The sequence below is a fragment of the Lactuca virosa genome, chromosome 7 (genome assembly GCF_052849685.1).
Source record: "Lactuca virosa cultivar CGN04683 chromosome 7, Lactuca_virosa_CGN04683_v6, whole genome shotgun sequence".
NCBI lineage: Eukaryota > Viridiplantae > Streptophyta > Magnoliopsida > Asterales > Asteraceae > Lactuca > Lactuca virosa.
The window spans coordinates 174,765,113-174,781,809 of NC_136432.1; the positions used below are offsets into that span (position 1 = coordinate 174,765,113).

Here is a 16,697-nt window from a genome sequence, read left to right on the forward strand (position 1 = left end):
AGGAGCGTGTAGACGTTTGCATTGTATGGTTAATAGGATTGTACATAGTGTTATAATTGGTATACCTTTTATATTTCAAGAAATAAGCAATATGTTTAATAAGATAGTAAAAATGTACATGATGTTATAATAGATATACACAGGGACGGGCGCATGAATACATACTAGGTATTGCCGATGCTGAAATAGGTTTGCAGGTGAAGGAAAAATAGGTAAAAAAGATCGAAAATCGAAAAATTTTCCATTGCGTACGCGGGAACTAGATGATATCAGTGCCACACCTGACACCTAGGTAAAACCGCCTCTGGATATACCTCTTAATTATCAAGAAATAGACAATATGTTTAATAAGATGTAAAGATATAACATGTCAACACAATAACTACAAACTCAGAAATCACTTTATTCACAACGTTAAACTATTACATTTATATTTATTGCATTTACCGATTATTGGATGACATGTAAACCAATATATAACACCTACAAATTCAAATTAGTTTAAGAAGTGCTAGGTCAAATATGTAAACTATGCATTGATACTTAGGTAAAAAAACCCACGATAAGTCGGTAACTATAAAAATTTTAGACGAGTTTGACAAATTAATAACATATTAGGCTTTAAAATATATGCCCATCTCGAAGTTAAATATACTTGAATAGTATATAATATAAAAATATAAACATATAATAATCTATGAGTAAGCACGTGCCACCGAAACTTTTATTTCTCGGAAATTAATTAATTCAAGCACCTTTTGACATGTATTTGAAAAAATAACCCATTTTTTTTTCCAAAATAACCATATTGTCCGTAATGAAGTATTCTGGACCAAGAAAAAAACATTTTTTTATTATTTCCGGAATGGCATTCCGGATTCCAGAGTAAAATTTTGGATTTTGGGAAAAAAAACCCTGAAATTTCAAAAACAAGTCCAAAATCCGAAGAACAATTCCGGAACTTTGAGAAAAAAAAACAATTTTTTTACTTAAATTTAACAAAAAGTCAAAAAAAAAACATATTAATGTGAACTATATATGATATTAGTGCATGAAATTAGACATTTTATTGAGAAACAATGATGAAAGTAACTGCATGTCAGCTGGAAAAGTGTGTGTGTTGACTGGGGTTATGGCGAGTATTCAAGAATAAATATGGGTGAATATTGAAGGCAAAGATTACCAAGTTTATGTGAAAGAAGTGGCACTATGGGAACCTGATGTGGCAGATGATGGTAGTTTTGTTGAGGAATCCAACAATTCCATTGGATCGTTTGATGAAGGAGAAGATGAGTCTTTTGGTTTAAATTCAGATAAGGAGAATGAGGAGTATGATCAAAACCATGAAGATGATACTGTTAATGAAGTGAACAGTGAAACCGAACCTGTACAGGGGGTGGGAAAAAGTGATGAGGCTGGTAATGATGAAACAGGGAAGAATAAACCTCCAAATGCTTATGTACCATTGGTGGGTATTGGTTCCGGTTCAGCTAAGAGAATTGACCTTGATAACGTGCAGTCAGAGGATCAAAGGAGTAGTGATAGTATCTCGAAGCCACCTGGTTTCGGGGGTAAGGTGTTCAAAGAATCTCGCGGTTCTTTTCACTATTTAGATGACAATCCTAGGAAGTCGTGGAGTACGGGGTCGGTAAAGATTTTGAAGAAAACTACTCCATCTGTGGGGGTTAGCTCTTGTGAAGAGGTGAGTAAGTTCATTGAATTAGGAAAAATCTTAGGATACGATGTGGAGAATGCTAAGGCGGATTTGAAAAACCGTCTAATCGGTATGGGAGTGCTTCAATCTTGATGAATTGTGTTTCGCTTAATGTTTGTGGCCTGAATACGTCAAAAAAGCGTAGTTGGGTTAAGGAGATTTGTAATAGTCATGTGGTGAATTTTATTGGTCTTCAAGAAACCAGATTGACTCGGGTTGACCTTGTCAAAATAAGGGCTCTTTGAGGTAATTCGACCTTTGATTTTGCTTGCACTACGGCTAGGGGATGCTCGGGTGGTATTTTATCGGTGTGGGATAATACAATGTTTAAGAAGGAGAGTATTCACTGTCATGAAAATGTGGTTATTGTTGAAGGCACCTGGATCAGGAAAAATATTAAATGTACTATGTTTAACGTGTATGCCCCTCAAGATGCTGGAAAGAAAAGGGAGTTATGGCAATATCTGATCTCGTATATGTCCAGAGTAAATGGTGCTTTTATAGTCTTTGGTGATTTCAATGTGGTTAGATCTTCTAATGAAAGACGTGGGAGTTTGTTTTGTGCTTCGCAAGCTGCTGAGTTTAATCAATTTATTTATGAGGCAGATCTGTTTGATATTCCTATGGAGGGCCGGAAATTTACTCGAGTGGATAAGGCTGGTGCTAAGCTTAGTCGTTTGGATCGATTCCTTATTTCTGAAAGTTTGTTAGGTGATATTCCCGATATCTCTTGTATTGCATTGGATAGGAGGTGGTCAGACCATTGCCCGATGCTTCTGAAGGAAGATCAGAATGATTATGGTCCTATTTCTTTTAAGCTGTTTAACTCGTGGCTTCAGATGGATGGTTTTTCCGATGTGGTTTCTCAAGCGGTTAGAGATTTTAGTCCAGATTGTAATCTAAATAAATGTATTAATCTGAAGAACAAACTTAAATTCGTTAAAGCCAAGATTAAGGGCTGGCAAGCTGATATGCGTAAGTTGAAAGGGGAACAAAGAAAAGCGTGTATTAACCGGTTGCTCGATATTGATAATCTGATTGATAGTGGGGTTGCTTCGGATGATGTCATGACAGAGAGAACGAATATTCTCCAACATGTGTCGGATATTGATAAGGCGGATACTTTGGATTATGTTCAAAAGGCTAAGGTCAAGTGGGCGATAGAAGGAGACGAGAATTCTAATTTCTTCCATGGTATGCTAAAAAGAAAAAGAAAACAAATGGCGATTAAAGGAATCTCGCAGGATGGTATTTGGGTGACTAACCCAGATAGCGTTAAGGAGGCTTTTTTTAGAGTTTTACAAAAACAAATTCAAGCATTACAACGTGGTCAACATGGGTACTCCTAGTGCTCGGTTCCAAAAACTTAATGAAGGCCAGGTGGAGTCCTTACAAGCGTATTTCTCGGATGATGAAATTAGGGATGCAGTGTCGTCGTGTGGGAGTGATAGGGCTCCGGGGCCTGACGGATTTACGTTTTGGTTCTTGAAACAATTCTGGAGTTTGTTTGAGAAGGATGTGTATGATTTCATGCGAGAGTTTTTTGATACCGGTATCATTTCACCATGGTGCAACTCTTCTTTTATCACGTTAATCCCTAAAGTTGAAAATCCCACTGAGATCAAAGATTACAGGCCGATTAGTCTCATTGGGCTGCAGTATAAGATAGTTGCGAAGTTATTGGCTAATCGATTGGCTAAGGTGGTAGACTATTTAGTCAGTCCGGTTCAGTCTGCTTTTATAAAAGGTAGACAGATTCTTGACGGACCTCTTATGGTCAATGAAATTGTTAGATGGTCCAGGTTGAAAAAAAAGAAAATGTTGCTGTTTAAAGTAGACTTTGAAAAGGCCTACGACTCAGTTTCATGGGAGTATTTAGATAAGATTATGGAGGTTATGGGATTTGGCGAGAAATGACGCATGTGGATTAGGGGTTGTTTGCAGTCTGCTAGGTCATCTGTCCTTCTGAATGGTAATCCGCCAGCTGAGTTTCAACTGCAGCGTGGTCTGCGTCAAGGAGATCCACTATCCCCAATTTTGTTTATTTTGATCATGGAAGGTTTACATGTGTGTATGGAGGATGCTATTCACAATTCGGTTTTTAAAGGGGTTTTTATTTGAGATTAGAATCTGCATATTTCACACTTGTTTTATGCGGATGATGCTATTTTTATTGGAGAATGGGATGCAAAGAATATTAAGAATTTAATTCGAATTCTTAGGATTTTCTTTATGGTGACTGGGCTCCAGATTAACTTGCATAAGTCCAAACTATACGGAGTTGGTGTTGAGTAGGAGGGTATTGCACAGTTAGCTGCGTGTACTGGGTGCGGTGCAGATTCTATTCCTTTTATTTATCTTGGGCTTCCTGTTGCTCAGCTCATGCATAGGAAGTTGGCGTGGGACTCAGTTTTTACTAGGTTTCGCAAAAACTTTCTATATGGAAATCAAAGACGTTATCTATTTGGGGCAGGTTAACTTTGGTTCGTTCGGTGCTTGGCAGCTTGGGCACTTACTTTCTTTCCATGTTCCGGATGCCTATCTCGGTTTCTAAGGACTTGGAAAGAATTAGAGCTAGGTTCTTTTGGGGAGCTGATGATCGAAAAAGATTTTTACACTGGATTAAATGGGAGATGGTTTTAAATGATAAAAAAATGGTGGCCTTTCTATAGGTAGCTTGACATCATTTAATCACTCCTTGCTGTACAAATGGCATTGGCGGTTTTTGAATAGCCCTAATCTTCTGTGGGTGGATCTTATTAAAAGTTGTTACGGGAGTGATGGAGGGTTCTGCATGGCTTCACGGTCCAATTCAAAGAAAGGAGTTTGGATGGGGATTGTTAATACGGTTTGGGATATGCATAATAGAGGCTTAATTCCTTTTGACTCTATATGTAGGAAGTTGGGGAATGGTCAAAGTATTAGGTTCTGGAATGATGTTTGGTGTGGTGACATTATGTTGAGAGCTAGATTTTCTAGGCTCTGTGCTGTAGCTAGTGATGTTGATGCATTGGTTAGTGACTATTGGGATGGTCAAGATTGGAGGTTTCAATGGGTTCAAAATTTTGATGGTGGGGTGTTGGCCGATCAAGCTTTGCAACTGAGGAATTTGCTGCAGTCGGCACATATTTCAGCTAGAAGAGATTCTTGGCGTTGGTCCTTTGGTTCTGAAGATACGTTTTTGGTGAAAGAGACTCGTCTTCAATTGGACCGGGCTATTCTTCCTTCAGGTGGCTTGGCGACTAGATGGAATAGGTGGCTTCCTATTAAAGTTAACATTTTTATTTGGAGAGTGGTGCTAAATAGAATCCCTACGAGAGATAATTTGGATAGAAGAGGGTTAGACATTGATTCGGTTCTGTGTCCGGTTTGTCGGCAGGCTTGGGAGGACATAAACCTTTTGTTTTTTACTTGTTCGGTGGCTTTACAAATTTGGTTTAAGGTGGCGAAGTGGGTGGAGCTTCATATCCCTTCGTTTTTGTCTGTTGAAGAGCAGCTGCAGTGGGTTGATGGGTTGACGACGGTGCGCTCTAAAAGGTCAATTATGGATTCGGTGTGCTCTACTTTGCTGTGGGTATTGTGGACGTTTCGAAATGACATCATGTTTGGGAATAAGAAGATGAAAAAGGAAATTTTGTTTGATTCCGTTGTTTCTTTTTCTTTTAATTGGTATTGTGCTAGGAATTGTAAGGCTAGTATAAGTTGGACCGAGTGGTTGAAAAACCCGATCATGAACTAATTGTTTTGTTGTGGTTTTGCTAGTTTTTTGCTAGCTTTTAATTCATTATGCCGTTCAAAAAAAAAAACAATGATATTAAACATTTCGAAATGTAACATTTGAAATCCCAAAATAAAATAAAAAAATTTATTTGAAAAAAAAACTCCGGAATATGAACACTACTCCGGAATTAGACATTCCGAAGAAAGTAGTTATTTTTCAAAAACTGAAAAAATATGGTTATTTTCTTTGAAATCTCATTTATAAGGGTTAGTTATTCAATTTCTCTTTATTTCTAGCTTTTTTTTTTTTTTTAATTTTATATTTAGTCACGGTGGCGTTATTATTAGAATATATTATACGAACATGTCCCTATAATTTAAGATAATTTATATGTTTGGTCATTATTATTATTATTATTATTATTTTTTAATTCAGACCATCCTTATAATTTTATTTTGTTCGTGTTTAGCCCCTGTCAAAAATAAAATGACTATTATACCCTTATATATTTATTTTTTTATTTTTTATTGATCATTTTGAATTAAAAAAACCCCATAAAGAACCCTCCACCCCTACCTAACTAAAGCAGATACATCTCTCTCTCTCTCTCTCTCTCTCTCTCTCTACTAACACAAATGTCTAGTTCTCGAGTTTTAGCAAATAAAAGAAAATAAATGGAAAGAAAGTACCGAGAGAAAAGAAGAAAAAAAAAAGAAAAAAAATTGTATTCAGTGTTCCCGAGTGGTAGAGAAGTGAAAGAAAAATTAAACATTTTGATCATTTCTACCCAAATCCTTCCAAATTAGAAGGAAAATTAGGAAGGAAAATGATCCTTTCATTTACTTTCTTTAATGAAACTTAGGATTGCCAATTTCTTTTACTTTCTTTTAACTTTCACCCATTACCTTTCTTTTCCCTCGTTAAGTTAAACTCGTGAACATAGTGTAAATCCCAAATCATGAAGCACTTAAGAGTAATTTGTTATAATGAAGGCTTTCACGGTACGACTTTACGCTACATGGAAGGGTTCTGGGTATCTTTGGAATTTACCTCCATTAAAGCTAAGGAAAAGTTTCAAAATCATGCAGGGATTTTGTCTTCTTTTTCTTCTATTATTCCTTGTTCTAAATCATTTGTAATAGAAGAGCGTGTTGTTTGGGTGGATGTAGAGGGAATCCCATCTCTTGCATGGACGCCTAAAACTTTCACCAAGATTACTAATAAGTGCGGATACTTATTTTATTAGAAGACCCTAATGACAATAATTTATGGCGTAAGCATATGTGCATAAAGACTATGTTGGTTACAATTATTTTGGAATATTTTAAAGTTATAATTCAAGGTAAGGTAGCTTTGTACGGGCCTGGGAAGTGTCACGTTGGAATCGAAATTTTACACAAGAAGATGATAAACGCAAGAATGTGCAAGAGGAGAACCAACACCATGTATCCAATTCTAAAAAAGGAGGACAACTTTTGTGATAATGTTGAAGGTTAATCATGTGATAGTGGTAGTGAGGTCGAGAAAGTTTCTAAAACGATTTTTAGGAATGATAATTCATGTAGGAAGGCGTTTGTTGAAGATATGGGCAAGCAACATTTGGAGGACCCGTTTGGGTTTTACAACCTGCTTAAAAATATAAAACTGAGGTTGATGATGGTACTAATATTTATGATTCTCACCCCTCGGTTTCACCCCTCTTGTGGGTCATGACCACGTGAGTTTTGGTGACAATTCCTCGACCCCAAGGTTGTTGCACCTGCTGTTGAACGTGCTAGTTCTCCTGCTATTACATTTGTTGATGTCCCTGTTGTCTCCGCTTACCTGATGCTGTCAAAAGGAGGCTTGATCTCGATAGGGACTGCTTCTGTTTTTCAGCCTACTTCTCGCCACAGTAAAGGTCTAAATTCAGGTGAAAAGTCACATATGTTTAGATATATCCCTCCTGTTCAAAAACCAAAAAAGGTATTTTGTTTCTACAAAATTTAGAGGAATTTGTTGTAACACCCCGAAATTTTCAAACTTTAAAATGCTATGGTTTTAAAATCTTTTCGGGTATTAACCAACATTTAACAAAAAACGGTCTCACAAAAAAACATTTAAAAACATCGGGTGTTACCATTAAGCATCATACAAACCATAGCAAGCAAAAGAGAATTACATCAATACAATAAATAAGAAACTTAAGAAGTTCCACTCCATTCTCTATCCTTTAACTTCTAACTTTCATCTTTCATCCTCTCTCCTAAATTGAAACTTGAGATACATGGCACTAAAAGAGATACATAAGACAACAATGTCTTGTGAGCTACGTGGGTTAGTGACCCAAAACACTTATCACATTTTCATCAAAAACATTTCATATCTGCAAAACATATTTCAAGTAGGCATTTCCACATTACGTTCCATATCAAAACATTTCATTAGTCATAACATAATTCAAAAATCATTTCTTTTCACATTTCATTCCTTCTTTCATTAACGGCTAATTCCGGTATGAACCGTTGCCATTTTTATACTTAGGGCCTAGTAATATCCCCAAGTCTATACCAAGGTAAAAAGAACAAATCAATCCACCAAGGCATCATTTCCATTAGGATATCTATCTCGCGAAGGGGAGGCGCCACCCCGATAGATTCCTCTATATCCCGTTACGGGGACATCATGGCTCGAGCAATATATTCATTTCATTTCTTTCCAATCCTTTCCAATTATTTTCATTACTTTCCATTTATTTTCATTACTTTCCATGCATTACACATTTCATACATTAGTATCAAAAACTCATTTCAAAGGTAAAGCATCTATATTTCAAAACATTTCAAACGCATTTTTAAAACATTTAATTTTACAAAACGTTCTTTGCTTTCAAAAACATTCTTACCTTCAAGGCATTCTTTCAAAATAGCATTTCCAAAAACATTTGGCACTTTCATTTCAAAACATTTCAAACACATTTTCAAAACATTGCATTTCATTATCATAAAATCATTTTTCCATGTACCCCAAAGTGGGAAAATTCCCACATGTACTCACCTCAATCACACGTAGGCTAGCTAGTCATCTTCTAGTTACTTTCCTTAGAGAAACACTCTCAATCATCACATATATAACATGGATATAAGTTATTAAAATGACCAAAATACCCCACATATGTTCTACTACTAAATTTTATTGTTTCATATGATTCCTTATGAAAAAATATGAACTTAGGTGAAAACCGTGCACAAATCTGAGTCTGTATGCAAAAGTTATGAAGAAAACAAATATCTTCACAGTCAGAGATTTCCACGGCTGTGGAAATTAAGGCATGAATTTCCACAGGCCGTGTTTTCATGCCTGCACACATACAAAACTCGATTTTTCTCAAAATAACACCCTACTTTGCATAGTTCTTGAAGACCCTTTTCCTATTCACTTTGTACCATTATTTATGTTCTCACACATGTTTAGGAAGTGTTTTATCATCTTAAAACACTCCTCTTAACTCATTAAGTGATCATTGAGCTTCCTTAGATCATACGAATCTTCAAATTCCATACGAAAGGCTAACTTTCCAATTGTTCAAATAAACACTCCAAAGTTTACAAGATTTGTTCCTAACTCAATGAATACTCAAATGAGTGTTGTCAAGCACATAAAACCTTCATTAATCTCATTGTAAGTACAAAAACTAACCATGGAATCCTCAATTCGATTCCATGTTTCCCAAATTTCCCTTTAGGCTAAAACAATCACTAGAACCACTTATAGCTCAAGAGATCCTCATGTTTATGTTCCAATTCCATCTCTAAAGTATCATATTATATCCATGAATGTCATTCACCTCTTAGATGGCAATCAACATGTAGTTATCCCTAGATTTCCCAAAATGCCCTTATGGCCATTTATTCCATAAATTCAACTATAGATCGCTCAAGCCTTAATGTTCTTGCATTCAAATCATATTATTAGTATCAAATCATGTTTATGAGTATCATATACTCATCAAATGCGAACATGCAAATGATTCCATTGTTTTCATTCCAATTCCCCCAAAAATCAATACAAATCCATGCTTATACTTGATTCTACCATCATGGATGAATTTAAGTATTCTAATTGGATTTGTTGCTATCAAATATCATCTAGGTCATAGAATTCAATCTCATTTCATCATCTATGGAAATGTCCCCAATTTGGGTTTTCTAGGATTCATGAGGGTTTTCACCCAAATCCTCAAATCCATCAATGGGATGATTGGATTGAGGTTGAGATCATCAAAAGTACTCAATGGAGGTTAGAAAACCAAACCCTAATCATTTTAGGAAGCTAATTTATACATTGGGGGTTATACCTACTTCACAAATTCAAATTCCAAGCTAAAAGATGAGAAGATTTTTACCTTTCAAGCCTTGATTCCATCTCTCTTTTGTTTGACTGTTTCATTCTTCACTTGGATCAAACCCTAGATGGGAAGGAGAAAACAAATCGCCATTTGAAGCTCTCTAGCATGCTCAATACGTAACTGTAAGAGAAATGAGGAGAGTGTTCATCTTATTTCCCTCTTTTTCATATTTAGTCCCTCTAATTTTGCATTTTTGTCAAAAATGGTCCATACTTCCAATATGTGTGACTTTTCTTTGAGAATAGACATCCTAAGTCCCTCTCCATACATTAAATAACTCTTGTAGTCACTTCTATTTGTTGAGTCAACCCTTGGTCAAACATACTTTTCCAAATTGGCGCTTTTGGTCCCTTAACTCTGAAATGTTAACGTTTCAACCTTTAACTCTATAAGATTTATATCAACTAATGATATAGTTATCATTTAAATGAATTAATTATGTAAATCATCCTTTATTTAATTACTTGATTAATTTAAGAACCTTATCTTAAATTTTAGGATGTTACATTTGTGATGGTGGGGAAGCTATGCGATACTCTATGGAGGGTTATATGCGTAATATTGAAGATCTTATTAATTCAAATAGAGCTATTCATGTTGATAAATGCATTGTTTATCTCTAAATATTCTAGGCCTAGGTCAAATTGAAAAAAAAGACTTGGGTTTGTAACTTGAATAGTAAATTTCATGTGAACTTTCTTTCATTATGGGAGACGAAAATGGATCAGATTGATACCCTTATTATTCGATCCATTTGGGGGAATCTTACGTGTGATTTTGCTTCTAGTTTATTGGCTGGGAGAGTGGGGGTATTGTTTGTGTGTGGGATACTACCATGTTTGTGAAAAATCATTCTACTTCGTCTGATTATTTCTTGATTATTGACAGTATGTGGTTGTCCACAAATACCAAGTTGCTTATAATATCAGGTTATGCTCCCCGGGAGTTGTCTGAAGAGCATAGTCTATGGGGTTTATCTTCTTCATATTATTGATAAATGGGATGGTGAGATTTTGGTGATGAGTGACTTTAATGAAGTCTAGAATAAGTCTGAGCAATTTGGTTCTGTTTTTAATCCTCTTGCTACCCGTGTTTTTAGTGGTTTTTATAGGTTATAAAACAAAATGTACAATGCAGAAAAAATCACTTAACAATTAAGAGGGTACATGCAACCTATAAGGATCTATGTCTTCACATTTGAAAGCAACATAATATGAATATACGAAACCCTACAAGAACCCTACCATAATTGAAATTAGTAGATCTAGAGTTATATACCTTTCAATTGTTATAGTAAACAATTCCTTAAATTCCTTCCTTTATAGATCTTGGAAAGCTAGCACCAAAAGTATGATGCCTTCAATGACTCACACCTAAAACCCTAAAAACCCTAGAATGAAGAGGAAAGAGAGGGAGGAGAAGGAATTTCGTTCATAAGCCTATTAGAAAGGTTGTGCAAGAAATTTGGCTCCCAAGGGATCCTATTTATAGTTTAGGTAACTTGTAGACAAAGCCATATTTGAATTGGTTAAATAATAGATTTAATCCCAATTCAAATCCTTTCCTTATCTGCAATCAAGAGGCTTCCAGAAACCCTAGGAATCCCTCCAAAACCGTATTACCATGGAGGGTTCTATAATTGCTTATTTTGTTTAATTATTAAACAATTAAAATTCACCACTTACAGCTTTAATTAATTTTATTTAATCTCGAATTAATTCTAGATTAATTCTGATTAACAGTCAGTTAATTCTTATTGATTTCATATTAATTTATTAACCATATAAATTAACAAATTAATCATTTAACTATTGATCTCATATCAATTTATTAATCATATAATAAATTAACAAATCAATCATCTATTTCCAATTAACATATTAATTATATAATATATTAACAAATTAGTTTTTCATAATTTTCAATTAGTTTATTAATCATGTAACATCCCGAGATTTTGCAGGTATTTCCAAACCCTTTTCTATCATTACTTTGTCATTTGTAGTCCTTTGGGTTGGAAGTGTAGAGCCAAGATAAGTATAAGGGCCAAGGTTGCAACCTTGGGTCAAGGAGGAGTACGTTGAGCGTACATAAGAGTACACTAAGCATATTAAGGTCCGCCTTAGTATACTGGGCGTACTTATGTCAGGATGAAACCCTATTATTTAGGGTTTGGGCGCTATATAAACAACATTATGAGCACATAACCCTCCCTTACCTCAGCCTCCACTGCTTAGAGTCGTTTTCCCCAAACCCTAGCCATTTCCTTGAGTGTGTGAGCTTATTGAGTGTTTCTTGAGTGTTTTAAGAAGAAGGTGTTGCATCAAGGAGTTGGAGAAGAAGATCAAGCTTGTAGATCTGAAGTTGGTTTGTGCCCTAGAAGCTCCAGAAGGTAAAAACTTCAAACTTTATGCATATATGTATAGATCTTGCCATTTTTGCTTTAAGAACCATTTCTTGTCCCAAAAAGTCCCAAGATGGTGCATGATGGGATTTGGACTAAATAAACTGTCCTTCTAGACTCTTGAAGGGGGTTTTGAGTGATAAAATTAAGGTCCCAATGGCTTAAGATGTCCCATGCATGGAGTAGGAAGGTCTTAATGGATTAAGACCAAGTATTAAGAGCTTTCTGGACGTCCAAAGTGATAAAGTTCGTGACTTTATGGGCCCTAGGCATATTTAGTTACTGGATCTGAAGTTTGGGCTTAAGTGCTTAAGCCATTAAGCACTTATTAAGATTTTAGCAAAACACTACGTACGACCAGCGTAAATCCAGTACGCCCAACATACTGGGTCAACCACCCCGATGGTGGTCAACATCAGAATGAGTACGCCCAACGTACCAGAGGAGTACTCCCCGCGTACGTCCTCTGTTGGGCTTTTGACATTTGGGCTTCGGGTTTTGGGCTGTTTATAGACTAGCTGGATTTGGGCCTTTGCTGGACTTTATGAATATGATGTTTTGGGCCAAGTTTTGATAATGGATCTTGGAATTAGGCCCAATTAGGGAGTTGGGCCCAATTTGGTAAATTAGGCTAATAATAGGCTTTGCATAAGGACTTTCAAGGTTATGGACTTGGCAAAATAAAGAGAATGGACATGATGGATTGTGTGGACCCTTAGTCAAGACTGTTATGTTGTGTATTGGCTTGGTATTTATTATATGATAGTTCGGGATTTCCGGTGAGACAACGATAAGAGGTTTTCGGTACTTCAACACTACTTGCGAGGTGAGTTACCTCACTATACTAAAGGGTCTAAGGCACCAAGGCCGGCCCATTAGATATAAAATCCTAGCAGTTGGTAGTATGTTGAGTATGAGTTAGTGTTGCATGCTAGTTGCTATGCGAGTTAGGTAGATCTGTAGGACTACCTGTATTATTATGTGATTACTTGTATGCACATTAGTTGTATTATATGTCGACATATTATGTGGGATGGGTTGAGGTGATACTGCTCCGTGCGGTAACTAACAAACCTGTGAGCATTCCAGATACGAGTTGAGGGCCAGGTGGGGCATGCCAGACTCCTACTGTCGGCTCGGGAGCATTCCAGATACGAGCTGAGGGCCAGGTGGGGCATACCAGACTCGTACCGTGGGCTCGGTGGCAATCCAGATGTGAGCTGTGGGCCCGTAAGGAAATCCAGACTTACACAATGGGCCCAGGTGTAATCCAGACTGTAAAGTTGTGGACCCAGTATATGCTGTTATTTGTATATGTGTTATATGCAGTGTATCAGTATTTTGGGGGAACTAACTAAGCCTTGGGCTTACATTTTCAGTTTATTGTTTCTGGTACATCAGGGGATCGCGACAAGGCAAAGGTGTGATCGTACAACTCCTCATACTTATGTTTATGTTTCTGGGATATTCTGTTTCTGGGATACTCTGATATTATACATTTTGAAAACAAGTTTTGTAATAATTAATGGTTTTGAAATGTTTTTAAAAGTTTAAATTTGTCATGATTTTTATGGGTGTTACAAGTTGGCATCAGAGCCTTGGTTTGAGTGAATTGGAGGAACACTTGTGTGAATCCAGTCTCAAACCAAGGAAGGGATTTTTAAAATGATTTTCAAAAAGGTTTTCAAAGTATCAAAGGAGGATGCAGGGTGTACGATCAGCCGGAGCCAGTAAGTAGATCCCAAAATACCATACAATTATTTGATATTGTGATATGTTAGAGCATCATGCTAGTACTAGGCTAGGGATCTTCATGAATTGCATGATAGAATTGCCTGATTACATGATGCCTGCTAGCCTAGGGTTTTCTCTATATGAAATTGACATCATTACTGTAGTTGCTTAGTGTATGTATCACGGTCGTACATAACTAAGATCTTATAGCCTGAGAATGTTTGGTTTGGCGTTATTTCCTGTTCTTGTTTGATGAAGGGCTTAGGGTAGGATCAGGTATGCGAAAGTCTCCAGGGTCCAGCGTTATGTATGACTAGCATACACTAGTGCTGCAGGGTTGGTGGAAGTTTCATGGATGGGTGGGTCGTGCGAGGCTGGAAGGCAAGTTATGAGATATTTAGAATTCCTCTAGGAGTGAGGATTGAGTGCTCGCTATGTTTATATATATATATATATATATATATATATATATATATATATATATATATATATATATGGTTAGGGTGTTGTGGTGATACTTGAGACAAATATGGGTAGGTGTGGAAGGTAGTATGGGCCCGTACTACTGAAAGCACAGGACCCATACGCGTAGCAAGGAAGTCGCAACCCCTAGGGTTTAGTTGGAAGTTGGTCCCCTGTTATTATGTGGCTTATCTGATATCTTCTTGGTATGTTTTCAGAATGGTGGTTACGAGACGCTTTGTAACTGGATCCGGGTCAGGATCAGGATCAGGAGACGGAGGCCAGGAGGGGCCAACAACACCCGAGACTGTGGTGCAAATGGGGATAGAGGAGCTAGATGCCAGGATTCGAGAGATCCTGCATGATGAGGTTGCCGCTATGTTCCGGGAACAGCTACCGAAGATGTTTGGGTCTATTAAGACCGCCATGGCCGAGTATTTCGACGAGTGTTACGCAGCCCTTGCAGAGATGGCTGCCGCTGCAGCTGCATCATCTGTAACAACGATACGAGGAGGAGGAGCCAATCGGGATTTCCAGTACAGGGACTTCGATAACACTAATCCCCCTACTTTTGATGGGACTTAGGACCCCATCAAATCCATGAGGTGGATTTCTGATGTGGAGGGGTGTTTCTTTACTTGCTCGTGTCCTACTGACCAGAAGGTTAGATGTGCCCTGAACCTGCTGCGGCTCGGGGCCAAGGACTGGTGGAGATTGACGACTGGGTCGTACACTGATGATCAGAGAGATGCTGTTACTTGGGAGCAGTTCAGGGATATGTTCCGCGCTCGATACATTCCACGGGTCGAGCGAGAACATTTGGCTCAAGAGTTTTTGATTTTGAGACAAGATGGGGAGTCGGTGACGGAGATCACCTGCATGTTCACTAAGAGGGCGATGTTCTGCCTGGAGTTTGCTTCTGAGCAGGCCCAGATGACATGTTATATGAGCATGCTCAAGACTGAAATTCCTCAGTTTGTTGCCACACATCGATGTGATACTCTACTGGATTTACAGGAGGCCGCTAGGCGGCGTGAGTTGGAGATTAAGCTGCAGTTGAGGGAGCAGCGACAGGCCCAGTATAGTCACAGCCGACGCCGAAGCGGTCTAAGACCGCTGATTCTAGAACCGGGGGTCAGCAGAGCCGCACTTGTGGAAAGTGCGGCAAGGGTCATTCTGGGGTTTGTCGAGCTGCTAGTGGGTGCCACACGTGTGGCAAGGAGGGGCATTATGCGAAGGATTGTTGCCAGCCCGCCACGGTTCCGAGTATGAGGTTATGTTATCATTGTGATCAGGTTGGCCACTTGAAGGCCAACTGTCCGTTGCTTGCCGCTAAGCCGGAACAGGCTCCCGCTCCAGCTACATTGAGGATTACGGATGGGAGGTCAGGTAGAGTAGAGCCCCCGAAGGCTCAGGGGCGCGCCGTCCAACTCACCGCAAAGGAGGCCAGGGCAACACCGGATGTGGTTGCTGGTATGTTTCTATCCCTTATCTTACTGATATTATATGTTTTATGCTTATCTCTCTATACCTGTGTTTAGGTACGTTTTTAGTGAACTCCTTGCCTGCATTGGTTTTATTTGACTTGGGGGCGAGTCAGTTATTTGTATCATTGCCATTTAGTAGGGAGTTCAGTGTGCCAGTAGGCGAGCTAGAGTGTCCGTTGCGAGTCTCTATTGCCAACGAACACGGGGTTTCTGCTTCTTCGGTCTACCGAGGCTGTGAGTTGGAGATCTTGGGGGTATATTTCCAGATAGACTTGATTCCGATTCCCATGGGGGATGTGTGTGTGACTGTGGGGATGGACTGGCTTAGTCGATTCGGTGCTATGATTGATTGCGAGGGTCAGCGGGTAGTAGTTCGAACCCCAAGTGGGGGAGAACTGATTGTATATAGCGAGGGCACCAGAGTGGGATTAGGGTTTTGTTCAGCTGCCAGGGCTCGACAGTATATTCAGTACGGGTGTATGGGTTATCTAGCGTATGTGGTGGATACGCGGGTCAGGGATCAGACTCCAGCTTCAGAGGTTCCAGTAGTTAGAGAGTTTGCTGACGTGTTCCTAGAGGAGTTACCAGAGATACCTACGGAGAGGCAGGTCAAGTTCCGGATCGATCTGGTGCCGGGTGCGGCCCCTATCGCCAAGGCGTCGTACCGATTGGCGCCACCCGAGATGCAGGAGCTGTCATCACAGCTGCAGGAACTGGTAGGCAAGCAGTTCATTTGACCGAGCAGTTCTCAATGGGGAGCACCGATCCTCTTCGTCAAGAAGAAGGAC

At 38.4% G+C, this 16,697-nt stretch overlaps 1 protein-coding gene across 1 annotated transcript; it reads left to right on the top strand.

The window, feature by feature from the left end:
- Positions 1–2,037: 2,037 nt before the first annotated feature.
- On the top strand, positions 2,038–10,445 carry LOC145127329 (uncharacterized). Its single transcript, XM_079062546.1, has 7 exons — positions 2,038–2,962; positions 3,009–3,607; positions 4,010–4,187; positions 4,387–5,383; positions 7,001–7,094; positions 7,185–7,347; positions 10,321–10,445. Exons 1-7 carry the CDS (start codon positions 2,038–2,040, stop codon positions 10,443–10,445), a joined length of 3,081 nt encoding a protein of 1,026 aa, XP_078918672.1.
- The last annotated feature ends 6,252 nt before the right edge of the window (positions 10,446–16,697 follow it).

What these genes read in the sequence shown, in the direction of transcription:
- LOC145127329 (XM_079062546.1), top strand. Translation starts at nt 2,038, where the DNA reads ATGTTTAAGAAGGAGAGTATTCACTGTCATGAAAATGTGGTTATTGTT. An exon ending in GTTTCTTTTTCTTTTAATTG is followed by an intron (nt 5,384 to 7,000) that starts GTATTGTGCTAG and finishes TAATTCATGTAG; the next exon opens with GAAGGCGTTTGTTGAAGATA. An exon ending in TAAAACTGAGGTTGATGATG is followed by an intron (nt 7,095 to 7,184) that starts GTACTAATATTT and finishes CTCGACCCCAAG; the next exon opens with GTTGTTGCACCTGCTGTTGA.